Source organism: Tasmannia lanceolata, unplaced genomic scaffold (genome assembly GCF_043159265.1).
Source record: "Tasmannia lanceolata isolate RefF3 unplaced genomic scaffold, GAP_Taslan_0.1 ptg000005l, whole genome shotgun sequence".
Lineage (NCBI taxonomy): Eukaryota > Viridiplantae > Streptophyta > Magnoliopsida > Canellales > Winteraceae > Tasmannia > Tasmannia lanceolata.
The window spans coordinates 18,933,105-18,946,166 of NW_027518682.1; the positions used below are offsets into that span (position 1 = coordinate 18,933,105).

At 37.8% G+C, this 13,062-nt stretch overlaps 1 protein-coding gene across 2 annotated transcripts; it reads left to right on the top strand.

Annotated features, from left to right (window-relative positions):
- Positions 1-397: 397 nt before the first annotated feature.
- On the top strand, positions 398-12,938 carry IAR1 (ZIP metal ion transporter family). 2 transcript variants are annotated; one of them, XR_013250813.1, is made up of 11 exons: positions 398-1,087; positions 1,558-1,641; positions 1,761-1,810; positions 3,665-3,716; positions 4,702-4,821; positions 7,779-8,065; positions 10,270-10,445; positions 10,755-10,862; positions 12,354-12,455; positions 12,544-12,588; positions 12,724-12,818. XR_013250813.1 is itself a non-coding variant. In XM_077380100.1 (11 exons), exons 1-11 carry the CDS (start codon positions 772-774, stop codon positions 12,874-12,876), a joined length of 1,464 nt encoding a protein of 487 aa, XP_077236215.1. In that variant the 5' UTR covers positions 400-771; the 3' UTR covers positions 12,877-12,938. The 2 variants fall into 2 exon arrangements, 1 of the variants encoding a protein (XP_077236215.1); XM_077380100.1 differs by having other exon boundaries at positions 400-1,087; positions 10,270-10,416; positions 12,724-12,938.
- The last annotated feature ends 124 nt before the right edge of the window (positions 12,939-13,062 follow it).

Genomic DNA, 13,062 nt, shown 5'->3' on the forward strand with positions numbered 1-13,062 from the left:
TTTTGGGTGAAGTTTAGGGGGAAAACGAAATTTCGGACGAAATAAAATACCGTTTCAGGTGTTATTGATTTCGGTGTCGGTCTCCACCGAAATTTCGGATTTCGGTCGAAATTTAAAACCGTGTCCCTAGCAAATACCCGGCCTTTTGCCTCCCCACGGATCCCAATATTTATTTATCTTTTTCATTTTGCTTTTAGGGGAAACAGAATAATATGCTCCGATTGTCGATTCCGAAAATCCAAGGGCAGCAAGCGGATGTTTGGATTATGTAAAAGAAAATTATGAAAAACGATATTTTTCATGGAAAAATATTTCATGAATTATAAAATTACGAAGTCCAGCAGGTTCGCAGTTTTACTTGAAAAGATCCAAAAGGACAATTTTTTCTATTTTGGGGAAAACAAAATCCAAGGAAATATATTTTCGTAAAACACTGTAAAAAACTAGCAAGAAATATGTGAAGGTCCAAAGATTGTTGCAGCAGCAGCAGTATCCCTCCATCCCGGTAGGTAGAAAGAGGGAATATTTTTGGGTAATTAAAGTTGTATGAGTAGTAGTAGGAGCAGCTGAAAAAGGGGAATATTTTTATGTAGGAATAAAAGAAAAATGGATGTGGTCACATTTGGTATTATAATCGCCATTATCGTTCTTTTCTTCGTTATGGTCTGTTTCATCACTATCGAGGGCACTTGCAGACGCACCTCCAATTAGTCCAAAACCTAATTTTATTTTTTTTACCCCATCTTTTTTTAGGGTTTCTCAAGAACCCTAATGGCTTTCCCTTCGAACCACACTCTCTATGCTTTTCTTCTCGTTGTGGTTTTAGGTTTGAATCTTTGCCTAGCCTCCAACGAAGTAAAATCGGGATCTTGTCCTTTCAGCACCCATGAATCTCATGACCATCATCATCATCACCATGATCATAGCCATCATCATGATGGTCATATCGAAAGCCTGTTTAGGTCGAAGCTTCCTGAGGAATTGGCGGAAGAAGAGGATCTGGAATTGTACGGTTTCGATTCTCATCACTCTCACCATCTCACTCACTCTCAAGGCAGTAGCAGTGCTTCTGAGTTCTCAAAAATCGGTAATTTTCGTCACTCGGTTGAATGAAGCTTGAATTTTAGGGTTTACATGTTTATCTGGAGTCTACTTGGGATATGAATTGCTAGGTTTCTATTTCTGCTTCTTATTGGTTTGAATTTTTTAAATCTTGCTTCACAAAACTGTCACCTATAGAGAAAAAGGGCCTTATTTTATAACCGATCTGCTTGGCACTAGTAAATGGATCTATAAATCGCAGCTTGCTGGGGACAATCATTGCAAACAATACAGCTGCTTCTACTGTTCATCTCTTACAATGTACATGAATCGACATGCTTAACACCTTGTATCATGAATGACCTAGAACCCTTTAATGGTTCATTGTCAGCCGACAATCAATCTTGTAAATCAACGCATAGGAGACTGCCAATATCATTTTAATAATATGAATAGCCAAGTTCTTTTGTTGAAGTTTGCCTAAAATTCCTTTGTTTCTTTTTCTGAATTTTGAAGGTCTTTGGGTTCATGCTATGGGATGCTCACTGTTGGTGAGCATGGCTTCTCTTATCTGCCTGATTTTTCTGCCCGTAATTTTCCGTAAGTAGGATTAACCTTCATTAGTTTCTCTTTTATGATGTCTTGCCCTTTTGAATGTATTCTTTTGTATTGACGCACTTACCGTGTTCTATAATAACTAATTGTTTGAATAATTTCAGTACAAGGAAAACCCTCCAAGATAGTGGTCGACTCGTTGGCTGCATTTGGGGTTAGATCCTTTATCTCTGCCTGTCAGATATTGTGGCTTTGCATTATTTCTAGTGGTTATTGATTCCCTAGATATTCCCTATTTCATTTAGGATATTGGCTTGTTATTTCTTCCTTTAATTTATAGGCATTATGTTACTTATATCATGAACTTGTTTGGGGCTGATACAGATAACTAAATGAATTGCATGTGTTGATCTCTATCTATTTCTGGCACCCAGACATAAGACCCATTCGTCTGAATTTTCTGGAGCTTTGTAATAAGGAACAAGCTTCTCCTGCAGTCATCTTTTTTCATAAACAGAATCAAATATTGATCTGAATTTGACCAATATTTGCATCTCCCATTTATGGGATCTCAAAGTGGGTTAGGATTCCAGCAGATGTGCAGACTTCTGTCTTCTACTGATTTAGCAGAATACAATTTGTTCTGAATCTAACACGAGTTTGGTGGTCCAAAAGGCCGGTACTTGATATCTTATATGCTTTGGACCCTGCTGATCCTTTTTCTGAAAATATATTGCATCACAAAATGTCCAGAATAGTGAAACGTTCTAGCAGTTAATTTTATTTTTTTGAATGGAAGTTTAATTTAAAATTTATGAGCAAATCAAAATATGAATTCTAAAGGTTCTAAAGGTGATAAATACAATCTGAACAAACAGGGAAGGACCAATTAGGATAACATGAAACTTTTTCCAGTATCATTAAAATTGACCCAGCCTGGTTTGGGATAGGTTTAAAGGGCCTTGCCTGATGCGTTCCATCAACTCTGGAGCTTTTGGAGTATTGGTAAGGTACCTATTACCTAAGATTTGGTATCAGAGCAGCCACCATGTCCCGTGTTCGAGTCACAGAAGGGGCGACCTGTGGAGAGGACATCCTGGAAAGGGCTACCTAGGTAAAAAGTCAGAGTGAAAGCTGCCGAGTGAAGTTGCCACAGAGTGGGCCGCCGCGGAAGGGGTGACCTGTGGCAAGGGCTACCTGGAAAAAAAAAAAAGCCAGAGTGAAGGCCGTCACAAAGTGGGCCACCGAGGACGATGGATTCAGAAACGTGGTGGTATGTTACGGTCTTGAGTGGGGGCGCCCGCCTAGGTATGATGGGATTGCGTGGGACCCAGCTTGGTATGGGACAGGTTTAAAGGTCCTTGCCTAACATGTTCCATCAGCTCTGGAGCTTTTGGTGTATTGGTAAGGTACCTAACATTTGAGTGGTATATTTCAGGCAGGAAACAAGGCCTGGTCGGGGTAGAACCATGTTCTATGTATTTAGTTTCTTCATATTCTTAATGTTTCATCAATTAGGAATTTGTCCAGTGGATTTCTCAACTATAATTTCAAGTTTTGATTAACAAACTGAAATAAATGTTGGACTCTTGGGGTATTTCATCACTCTTTTATGGAAACTGTGGAAAGCTACCCCCATTTCCCACAATTGCCTAATTGATCTGCAGTCATTAGGCTTTTGATAGCTCCATCAGATTGTATGTAGTGATCAACATTCTAGTGTTTGATGCAATCAACATGACAGTTTCTGCAAGTTCTGTTTTGTATCCTGTACTAGATGACTGTTTGAACCTTCTGAGTGTAGTATTCCAAATATGAGTACAATGAGAGTCAATGTCCAGGCCTTTTGGAAAAGTGGTAATGAAAATTCATTCATACACTCCTTTTGCTTTTTTGCTTTCCCTATATTCTTTTATGTATCATTTTATTGCAAACTTGTTCTCTAGTAGTTATGCAAAATTCCTGACTGCCTAATAATGTTAAATTTGCGGCTGCTGAAGAATGAAGTAATGTCAGTGCAGAATGATATTGTTACTCTCTTGGCTTTGAATGACTTTTCTGTTCACAGGCAGGAGCCATGTTAGGGGATGCTTTTCTTCACCAGTTACCACATGCTTTTGGTACGATTTGAAGAGAATGCAGTATTTATTTATTTATTTTTATTTCTTCCTTATTACTATTTGGTTTTCTGCAACAACTTTTGATATTAATTTTCATTTGAAGAGATTTTACAGGGTTCTGTAGCATATAGTCTGCAAGATTTCTTCAACCTTGAATATAATTCTAGCATTGTCATTAAAAATAAATTTAAAAAAAAACTTCAACCTGGTCTAGCCTCTGATTCAGATTTCCAGTTGATGCAGAACTCCTCAAATCTGCATTTATTTCTTTGCTTGTTTGGTGAGGTTGACTATGAGAAAATGATTTTCCATGGAAAATAAGTTATCCAGTGTTTGTCTCACTCATTTTCCATGGAATATATTTTCCAAAATAAAAATTTCCCCTGTTTTATAGGAAAATGGCAATCCTACTTGACTCTGGAGTTTTTTTCCTATGGAATACTCTTTCTGTAGAAATTTTTTTTCCATAATTTTTCCCTACATCCAAATGGCCCTTGAGGGTGCAGGAGGGTCCCACGGTCCCAGACTAAGCCACTTGGTGAACAGCAAATATGAATTGGGTTTCTTTCAGTTGCTGTAAGTTGCTTAAGATTTCCCATCATTTTCCCTCCTAGTCGACTAAGGAATTTAATGATCCCCTTGTTCCTTCATATTGATACGTGGGCCCTACGTGTGTCACATTCATTCTTGGTTTAAGGCCCATTACTTTTGACTATTATAATTTTCTTTGTTCAAATCTGCATTTGCAGACTTTCTTTACGTCCAAAACTTTCATGTCAGTGACGCATTGGTTTACTCATGTTTTCCTTATGCTTTAGAAAAGTTGTATAACCCTCTAAATGTAATCGGAGCTTGCAAAAATTGAAGCATCTTACAAGTTTTGAGGACCTCTATTTGCTGTTAGATTGTTAGTATGATATTCTTCACCTCTATTTGAGGTCCTCTATTTGCTGTTAAATTGTTAGTATGATATTCTTCTTCTCAGGCGGTGGACACTCTCACTCACACGATCATCATGTGGATCATGCACACAATCATCATCATGGACATGTGGAATCACATTCTCATTCTTTGAAGGATCTTTCCGTTGGACTGTCCATTCTGTGTGAGTGCAAAGAATGTGATGTACTTGCTCCCCAATGCGCTTTCAAATGTTTTTGTATTCTATTTTTTGCTGTGTTTCTGATTCATATCTTTCATTGTTATGGATTTAAGTTTTGAACCTGGAGGCTTACTATTTTCTAGTTATCTTTCCTGTGTATAGATGTATCAGAAAACACTATCAGAATAAGTTTTCAATAGCTTATTGAATGCTGTTTCGAAACCCTGAAGCAAGGAAGTGTTCTTTGATGAAAGAAAATTAAAAATAAAAGTAATTTTGATGAAGCTTGTTTCAAATATGGATGTCTAACAATGCATTTGATGCTAAACAATTAATGTGCTATTACGGGCATTATTCATCTTGTTTACTTATTATCCCAGTCTCTGGTTTTTTTATCCAAGAGGGTAATGTTTGTTAGTGTTAAAGTATAAGAGATTAAATAACGCCATCCCCAACAGCTTTAGCTTTTGGAGTAACTGGTTGTTTCACATTTAGACCATCTCATTTTGATGTAAAGTAATAGTTTCTCATCTGATTAATTGGATTAATTGTGTTTATCTATTGCTAGGCAGTCATTCTAATAAATGGGTTGTGTTAACTTACCAACTTCTCCAAAAGCTTAAGCTCTTGGAGAAAGGCGTTATTTATCTTTTATACTTTAACACTCCCCCGCACGTGTGGCCCCACTTGGCAAACACGTGGCACATGTGGTCCGACTTTGGGCCGACCATCGCATGTGGATTTTTGCTATCCGGGAGGTTTGAACTCGAGACCTTTGGCTCTGATACCATGTTAACTTACCAACTTCTCCAAAAGCTTAAGCTCTTGGAGAAAGGCGCTATTTATCTTTTATACTTTAACAGGTTGCTCGTGGGTTTTATTTTGATATCATATGATCCAAGGCAGGGAAGTCTTTACCTTGTTTTAATCAATAATGATTATTCTGCACCATGAAGTACAGTCCAAAACATATTTCTAACCGAATGATTGTATTTATCATAGGCTAGTAAGAAGTCTTATTCCTAACTACCACATTATGTATTACTTCCGTAGTTGAATGGTCAGTTAATCTATGCACAATCCTTAAAAAAAATCATCACTTTGCTATGTACTGCAATGGAAGTGATAGTAAGGGACTTTGGGAAATTGTATATTACTGTCCCAAATTCCCAATGTTGTTTTTTGAATGGAAAAAAGAATGTATTTAAAGAGAACAATGACCGAGCTGGTCCTGGAAAGAAAAGACAGGGCAATGCTACATATAGCAATGGAACATCCACAATAGGGAATTCAATACTAACAGCTAAACCATGTCTAGAAGTGCCTTCATGACAACCTCGACATTAGCCTCCCAATAGGATATGACAAAAGAAAATCGGACAACCTGCAATACAATCGAGAGCAGCCTCAATGGCATCAGCAAACCTACAAGGCTACACCACGTCGGAATTCATCCAATGAATCACGCTAAGAGAATCTCCCTCCACAGTCAAAACTCCCTTAAAATATGAGGTCGGCAGCTTAATACCACACTTCAATGAGACCACTTTAGCTTTGTTAGTGCCAACACCCCCTGGCCTGATTCCCGAGACGAGCCATAAAAAATTCCATTTTGATAGTCACTGGAGGAGGTGGGACGCACCCAACGGCAGAAGATCTGTCATGCTCCAAGGACGAACAATGAAGATACCCCCATGATCAGCTGGGATAAGAGACAGGGGTCCTAGAGAAAAGATTGCTAGAGGCTACCCAGTAAAGCCCAATGTTAAACAAGCAATTGACTTCAGTTTATTTATCTAGGACAATGTATCTTGTGTATATGTGACAATCCTGATTCACTCAATAAAAGTACACAAGATAAATAAATAGAAATTTCTTATGCTGCAAAGGAAATACTAGGTTTTCTAGACTTATGGAAGATAATGACTGCATATGTACAGCACCAACAAATCTCCCTCCACCCATAATTTGGAATCCTTGAAAACTGAGAGATCTCAATCTCTCAAAATAGGATTAAACTCGATGTGAGACAAGATTTTGAAACACAAACACTCAAGGGAAGAAAATATAAAATTTACATGTTTCGACAGTGTACCTAAGTCCACGGGAGAAGAGAGTTTCACTATTTTGAGTAGGGTTACAAGCTCTCATTTCTTCTTTTCTTCTCAGCAATGAAATGCCCAGAAACCTCACTCGTAGCTTATATATTAATGCCACTGCATCAAGAAATACGGAAGTACCCTTATACTGAAATGCCCTGCTCGACCCGTATATGCATCATGCACATTAGTCTGCTAAGGTGTTGAATCACTGCCATAATAATACAAGACAATTGCACAATAGGAATAATGCTTTGAGGCTATTTATTCCGAACCAGGCAGCCTTTACTTCTGCCTTAATTGCTTTGTCATAACCGTGTGGCTAGCAAGAGCAAACATAACCTATCATTAGGTCCAAGATGGTCCTCCTAGATCTTGCCATTCTATCAATGGTGATAGTTTTTGAAGTAGCTGTGCTACTTCCATCAAAATTAAGTTTGATCCAACATTCTGAGGGATGTAAGACAAACATGCACATAAACTAGATTGTTTAGGGAGAAATCCTGGAAAAAAAACATGAAGTTAAAGTCTGTCGTGAACCTCAACAATGATGAAATTATCATCTCCCACCCATATTTATATAAGTGCCCTTTGGGTATTTTTAACTCTTTTAGTATAATCAGTCCCTAACTACTGTATTAACTCTAATTGTTCTACCGGAAATGGTTCAGTTCTTATTGTTCTCTTTCTTCTCTAGAGTTTCAGTTATTTTTCTAAATGAATTAGCTATACATTCAGGTCATTATTCTGGTTGTCTTGTGTTTAATATTTTTTCTTCGGAACATATGCTTTCATATTCTTGTTTTCATTTGTTGGCTATGCACTCTAGCGATCGGCATCGTTACATTTTGGTTGTTGCAGCTGGAATTGTCCTTTTTCTTCTGGTTGAGAAGGTTGTGAGGTATGTTGAGGAACTTTCTGGAAAAGGACCACACGTGTGGGGTCATGGTCATCATCACCACAAGAGCAATAACAAATTGAAGGATGAAGATGCTCATGATGATAATCCGAATGCGAATTTTATTGATGCAAATAATGGGAAACCATTGGAGACGCCACCTGAAAAAAAGTTGGTAGATGGGGTATCTGATGACAGCTTAAATGATGAAAAACATACTCAGCAAACTCAGCAAGCAACACTTCGTAAGGTAAATTCAAGAACCTTCGTCAGTAGTTGAAATAGCTTTTCTTTCACTTCCTTTTTCAATGCATATGTTATTCTTTTTCGAAGAGATGTCACGCTTCTTTCATATCTATCTTAAAAAATAAAAGGAAAATAAAAGAATTATACAATGAACTTCCATGAGAGTGGGGCACACTGAAAACAGTTGTCGCGTGGATCACAAAGGCAAGGGGGTTTTGGTTGTCTATCATCTTCACTAAATTTAGATGAAACCTACTGTGAGGCATTTTGTAGAACCAATGCTTCGTTCCCTAGATCATTCCTGTGCAAGGCAGAATCTCGACATCATGCCTAAATGAATGTGGAGAATTTGGCTGGCATACGGCCGGAAAATGGTATTCCATGCAAATTAAACCATCTTGGAAGAGTTTCTTCAAGCTAGCAATCGTGGATTAGCCCAAAAGGCCAAAACCAACCTGGACTATACCTCTGTTTGGAATGATGTTGAAGCAAGAAAGAACCCTTTTACGTGTGTTGTAAAATGATGGGTCCCACCCATGCTATGCATAAGGTGTAAAAAAACCGTCATAGAAAACATTCCGGTAATTATTTTTCACAGAAAAAGTTTTCAATAAAAAATTTCCATTGAAAGAAAATGAATGACAGAGGAAGGAAACACATCTAATATATATTATGGATAGATTGGGCTTTCTCACCCTACTGATTCAGTGATTCGAACTATACAACTCTGGGCAAACACTGACTGGGAAACTGCCTATTAGCTTGTGTACAGTATACTGCATAGTGAAACAGCTATATTTGTTTGTGCATTCCATCATGGGCATTGCAGCATTTTGTGTAATATTGAACTATAAATTACCCTACTTCCAGTTTCATGTTAATCTTGGAATTATAGTTTGAATAACTCGAGTTTCGCAACAAGAAGAGTTATGATCCAAGTGAAACGATCCAAGTGACCTGAGTGGATGTTTGGTGGACTTTTTATAAGAGTATAGTGTGTCGTTCTTTGCATTAAGGAGAATAATATAACTGAATTGTTGACGTCAACCAATCTTGTGAAGATAGGTTCATAATTCTATTGGAAATTTTCATAGAAGAGAATGCAAGTGTTTGGTACCAATTATAAGAACATCTCAGTTATACTTTTAGTTAGCAATTCTGATTGCATTCATTGTACTGATTTTTCTCCAAATCCCTAAATGGCAATCGATCATTGGGGGAGAAGATTTACTTCTTGTTACGTTTCGTCTTTTGCCTTGGGCCCGGCCCGTTGGTTGCCAGCCAGGCTTGAACCAATGCCTCTGTAAATGGGTAACCTTCCTCTGGCGGCACATCCACTCATCGGAGCTTCACCTTCTCGTCAATGACCTTCCACATTCTCAGGTGAGCCTCCATTAATCCAGTAAAGGGCCAGTTTCGAGTGGGTTTATGGCAGCTGTGAGGGGCCCTCTTTCCGCAACCACCCATCTGTCACCTCTGCGTTCTGTAGCTTTTGTCCATGGGCTGTACGGCTCGGGCCTAACTTCATCTGTTGGCACCGACTTCATCTGTCGGCACCGTCTTGCTGAAGTGTCATACCGACATCAGCAAACCTAAAATCCAGATTATGCTGGTTGGATCAAACATCTTGTTGTGACAGTAAGTCACTCAAAGTTCAACTCCAAAGTTAGGCAGAAATAGGAAGGAGGCCATCAGTAGTTAAACGTTACATAACATGCAATGCCCTTGTTTGAACCCACGAACATGAATTGCTTTTCCCAAATGGAAAAGCAAATGGGAGGCCCATAGATAGGGCTGTATCACTAGATTGATTTCACCAGAAGCCAATGGCCAGTGTGAAATGTAAAATTGAAAATATCTCAAATTAGTGGAATCGACTAATAATAGTTGTTGTTCAGAATGCACACCGATATTTCCAGCCTAATGCTCTGCCATTTTGAGTAAATATTTTCATCATCTTAGGCATTAATTGCAAGCTGCTCAGTGGGATAGATAATTGTTATATATGATTTACTATAAGATGTTTAATTGTATCATAAATAAAGGAATCTCATTCTAGATGGATTTTATTCTTCTCCACTTGTTCTGCTGCCTTGTCGTAGAAACTGTGTAACTAAAACTCAAGAGTGGGGTTCAAATTCTTACGGAAGTTGGCTGGAAACATTTTTGTGGCTATATCTTATAGCAAGTGGATGTATGTATGTGCAGAGAAGCACTCCTACTGGCGCTGATAAACCCGATTTAGATGCTGTAAATAGTCCTGTTACAAAGAAGGCACACTCCGATGAAAAGATACCTGCCCCTCCTCCATCAAGCTTAGTGTTTGGTTATCTGAATCTCATCTCTGATGGTGTTGTAAGTCGGCGTTTTCTAATGAAGCTTTTGTATGTCATATTTTTAATATAATTTTCATCTTATGATATCGGAATTGCAATTTTAGTTACTTTCATGGATTTAAATTTCGGTTTCAGTTCCGGTTCCTACCGAAACAGAAATTATTTTTTTTCAAATTTCGGTCATTACGGCCGAAATTTTTACAATTTCGTCAAAATGACCAAATTTCAGCTGAAATCCAACCGAAATCTGAAATTTTCAGATTTCGTCCCAACCGAAATTTAAAACCATGGTTACTTTATGTATTTGAGAAAATGGATTATTTACATATTAAAATACAATTTGTGTGAATATTGCAGCACAATTTCACTGATGGAATGGCTCTTGGAAGTGCTTTCTTACTTTATGGTTCAGTTGGAGGATGGTCTCGGACACTGTTTCTACTTGCACATGAGCTCCCGCAAGAGGTTATATTCTCTCTATTTTACTTTCATCCTTATTATTGACATTTCAAGCATGTAAATGAATCAGTGCATGCAAATGCTTATCGTGTATCAATTTTTTCTCCAACTATTCTTGTAATTGATGAATACATGCTATAAGATAAACTTAGATGACAACTTCATGTGGATAAGGATCGGATCTTAGTTATGCTGATTATCTGCGTATTTTCATATAAAGATTTAATTTGTCATAGAGTTCTTTTTTCACTCTTCAACTCTTCTTCCTCTTGTTTTGCAAAGATGCAAGATTTTCATGAAAGTTCAAGAAATCCATGAGGCATGGGTAAGGATCTTATTTCTTGCATCTCTACTTAGTAATTGGATGTGTACTTACTCAATGAAAGAAAATATAGGGCTAATGTTTGTCATGTAGGATTCATAGAGGAAGTCCCAAGTCATTCTTAAATTTGTGTAAAATTTCTTAATCGTGTGGCTAGATTGGATTCATAGAGGAAGTCCAAGTATTTGGTTTCTTCTCCCTTTTGCTCTCTTTATATGTTCACTTGAAGTGAGCCCTCTTTTTATCCAATAGGATTCTTTCTCTACTTAAATCACTTAATTGGTGGTAAAATGACCATCATGCCCTCATCCGCTAATAAGACCAAATAATAGCATAAAGGGCAAATAGGTCGACTAAAAAGGGAAACAAAATATGCGTGGTGTGTGAGTGAGTGGGGCCCTAGATGATGTGGGCATCCCTCACATCTAGGTTCAAAATAATTTCAAAACAAAAAAAAAACAAATCCTCAATGTAATCAAATAACAAGCAATATAAACAAAGTATCAACTAAAATGAAAAGATCCCACGGTCGGATCACATCATGAGGTCAGTAAGTGACTTGTGATTGTGAGCTAAAGTAAGCAAAGATCATATAGCCTCATTGACAGCAACTTGAATAAGTCTGAAGAGGTGGAAGCAAAGCACTACACCGGGGCAGGTAATAGGAAAAGAACTACTCAGTCTCATCCTTTAAGCATTGGCCAGGCTCGACTACCCTAACACACTTTCTCGATGTAGTTATAGTTCTGGTGACTTATTGTAGTTATATACTTATATTTGTCTTTAGTCTTTGGTCATAGTCTTTGTTAAGTGCTGTGTAGTTATATTTGTCTTAGTCTTCTGTCTTATCCTTTGTTATGTGTTGTACATGGAAAGTTTGCTCCGCGTAGGTTACTTTTATGCTTGAGACTTCTTCTCCACAGAAAACAGATAGGTCCCTTCTATTGAATTAATGCAATTCTTTCAGAGATGTAGTCATGTAACTCTTGTATCCCTTGGGAGCACTTCTTTCTGTATCATTTCCTATTTCTATAATACGACAGTCCAAGAAGCAAAAGAAAATTGGTTTCTTGAAGGAAATCAATGAGAACTGTAGAGCATACTCCACTTCTTAACAACTTTTGCTTGCAATTCACCAAGGAAATCTGTGAGTCTAATTTTGCTTTTCTTCACAGGTTGGTGACTTTGGAATCTTGGTACGGTCGGGTTTCAGTGTTTCTAAAGCCCTCTTCTTCAATTTTTTATCGGCGCTGGTGGCATTAGCGGGAACTGCATTGGTGAGCGCACTACTCCCTTGTCATGTTTATCCTTCAAATTTGCTCAAGGAAAGGAAAGAATAAAGATTGTTTTCTCATGTTGTTACAGGCTCTGCTCCTAGGAAAGGACCCAGGACAGTCTTCCTTGATCGAGGTGAACATTTGTTTGTTTAAAGCGTCTGTTCAAGTTTTTTTTTTTTCTTTGAAAATGGTCTGTTCAAGTGTTTTTTTTTTCTTTGAAAATGATCTGCTCAAGTTTATATCAGGTACTAATCTTTATTTTCTGCAGGGATTCACGGCCGGTGGTTTCATCTACATTGCAGTTGCTGGAGTGCTCCCTGAAATGAATAGTGGGAACACAACATTTAGAAGTACAGTAATCCAGTTAACCGCCCTGATTTTGGGTATGGCTGTTGCTCTATGTATTTCTCTTGTAGAGTGAGTACATTCACACATCCTTGTTAACCTAAGTTTGAAGATTAATATAATCAAATTTTCTCTTAATGGGGCCCCCATTTCCACCACTTGATTGTACTAATCTACTCAGTTTTACCTGGAAGAATATCCTTGGGTTTTGAGTGACTTCATTAGCATCACTGCCAAAGAGAAACGAAGGAAAGGAAACTCA

Bases quoted from the DNA above. Each gene is read 5' to 3' on its own strand.
- IAR1 (XM_077380100.1), top strand. From the start codon at position 772: ATGGCTTTCCCTTCGAACCACACTCTCTATGCTTTTCTTCTCGTTGTG. The intron at 1,811-3,664 runs GTTAGATCCTTT...TTCTGTTCACAG, and splicing joins ACTCGTTGGCTGCATTTGGG to GCAGGAGCCATGTTAGGGGA. The intron at 3,717-4,701 runs GTACGATTTGAA...TCTTCTTCTCAG, and splicing joins CCAGTTACCACATGCTTTTG to GCGGTGGACACTCTCACTCA.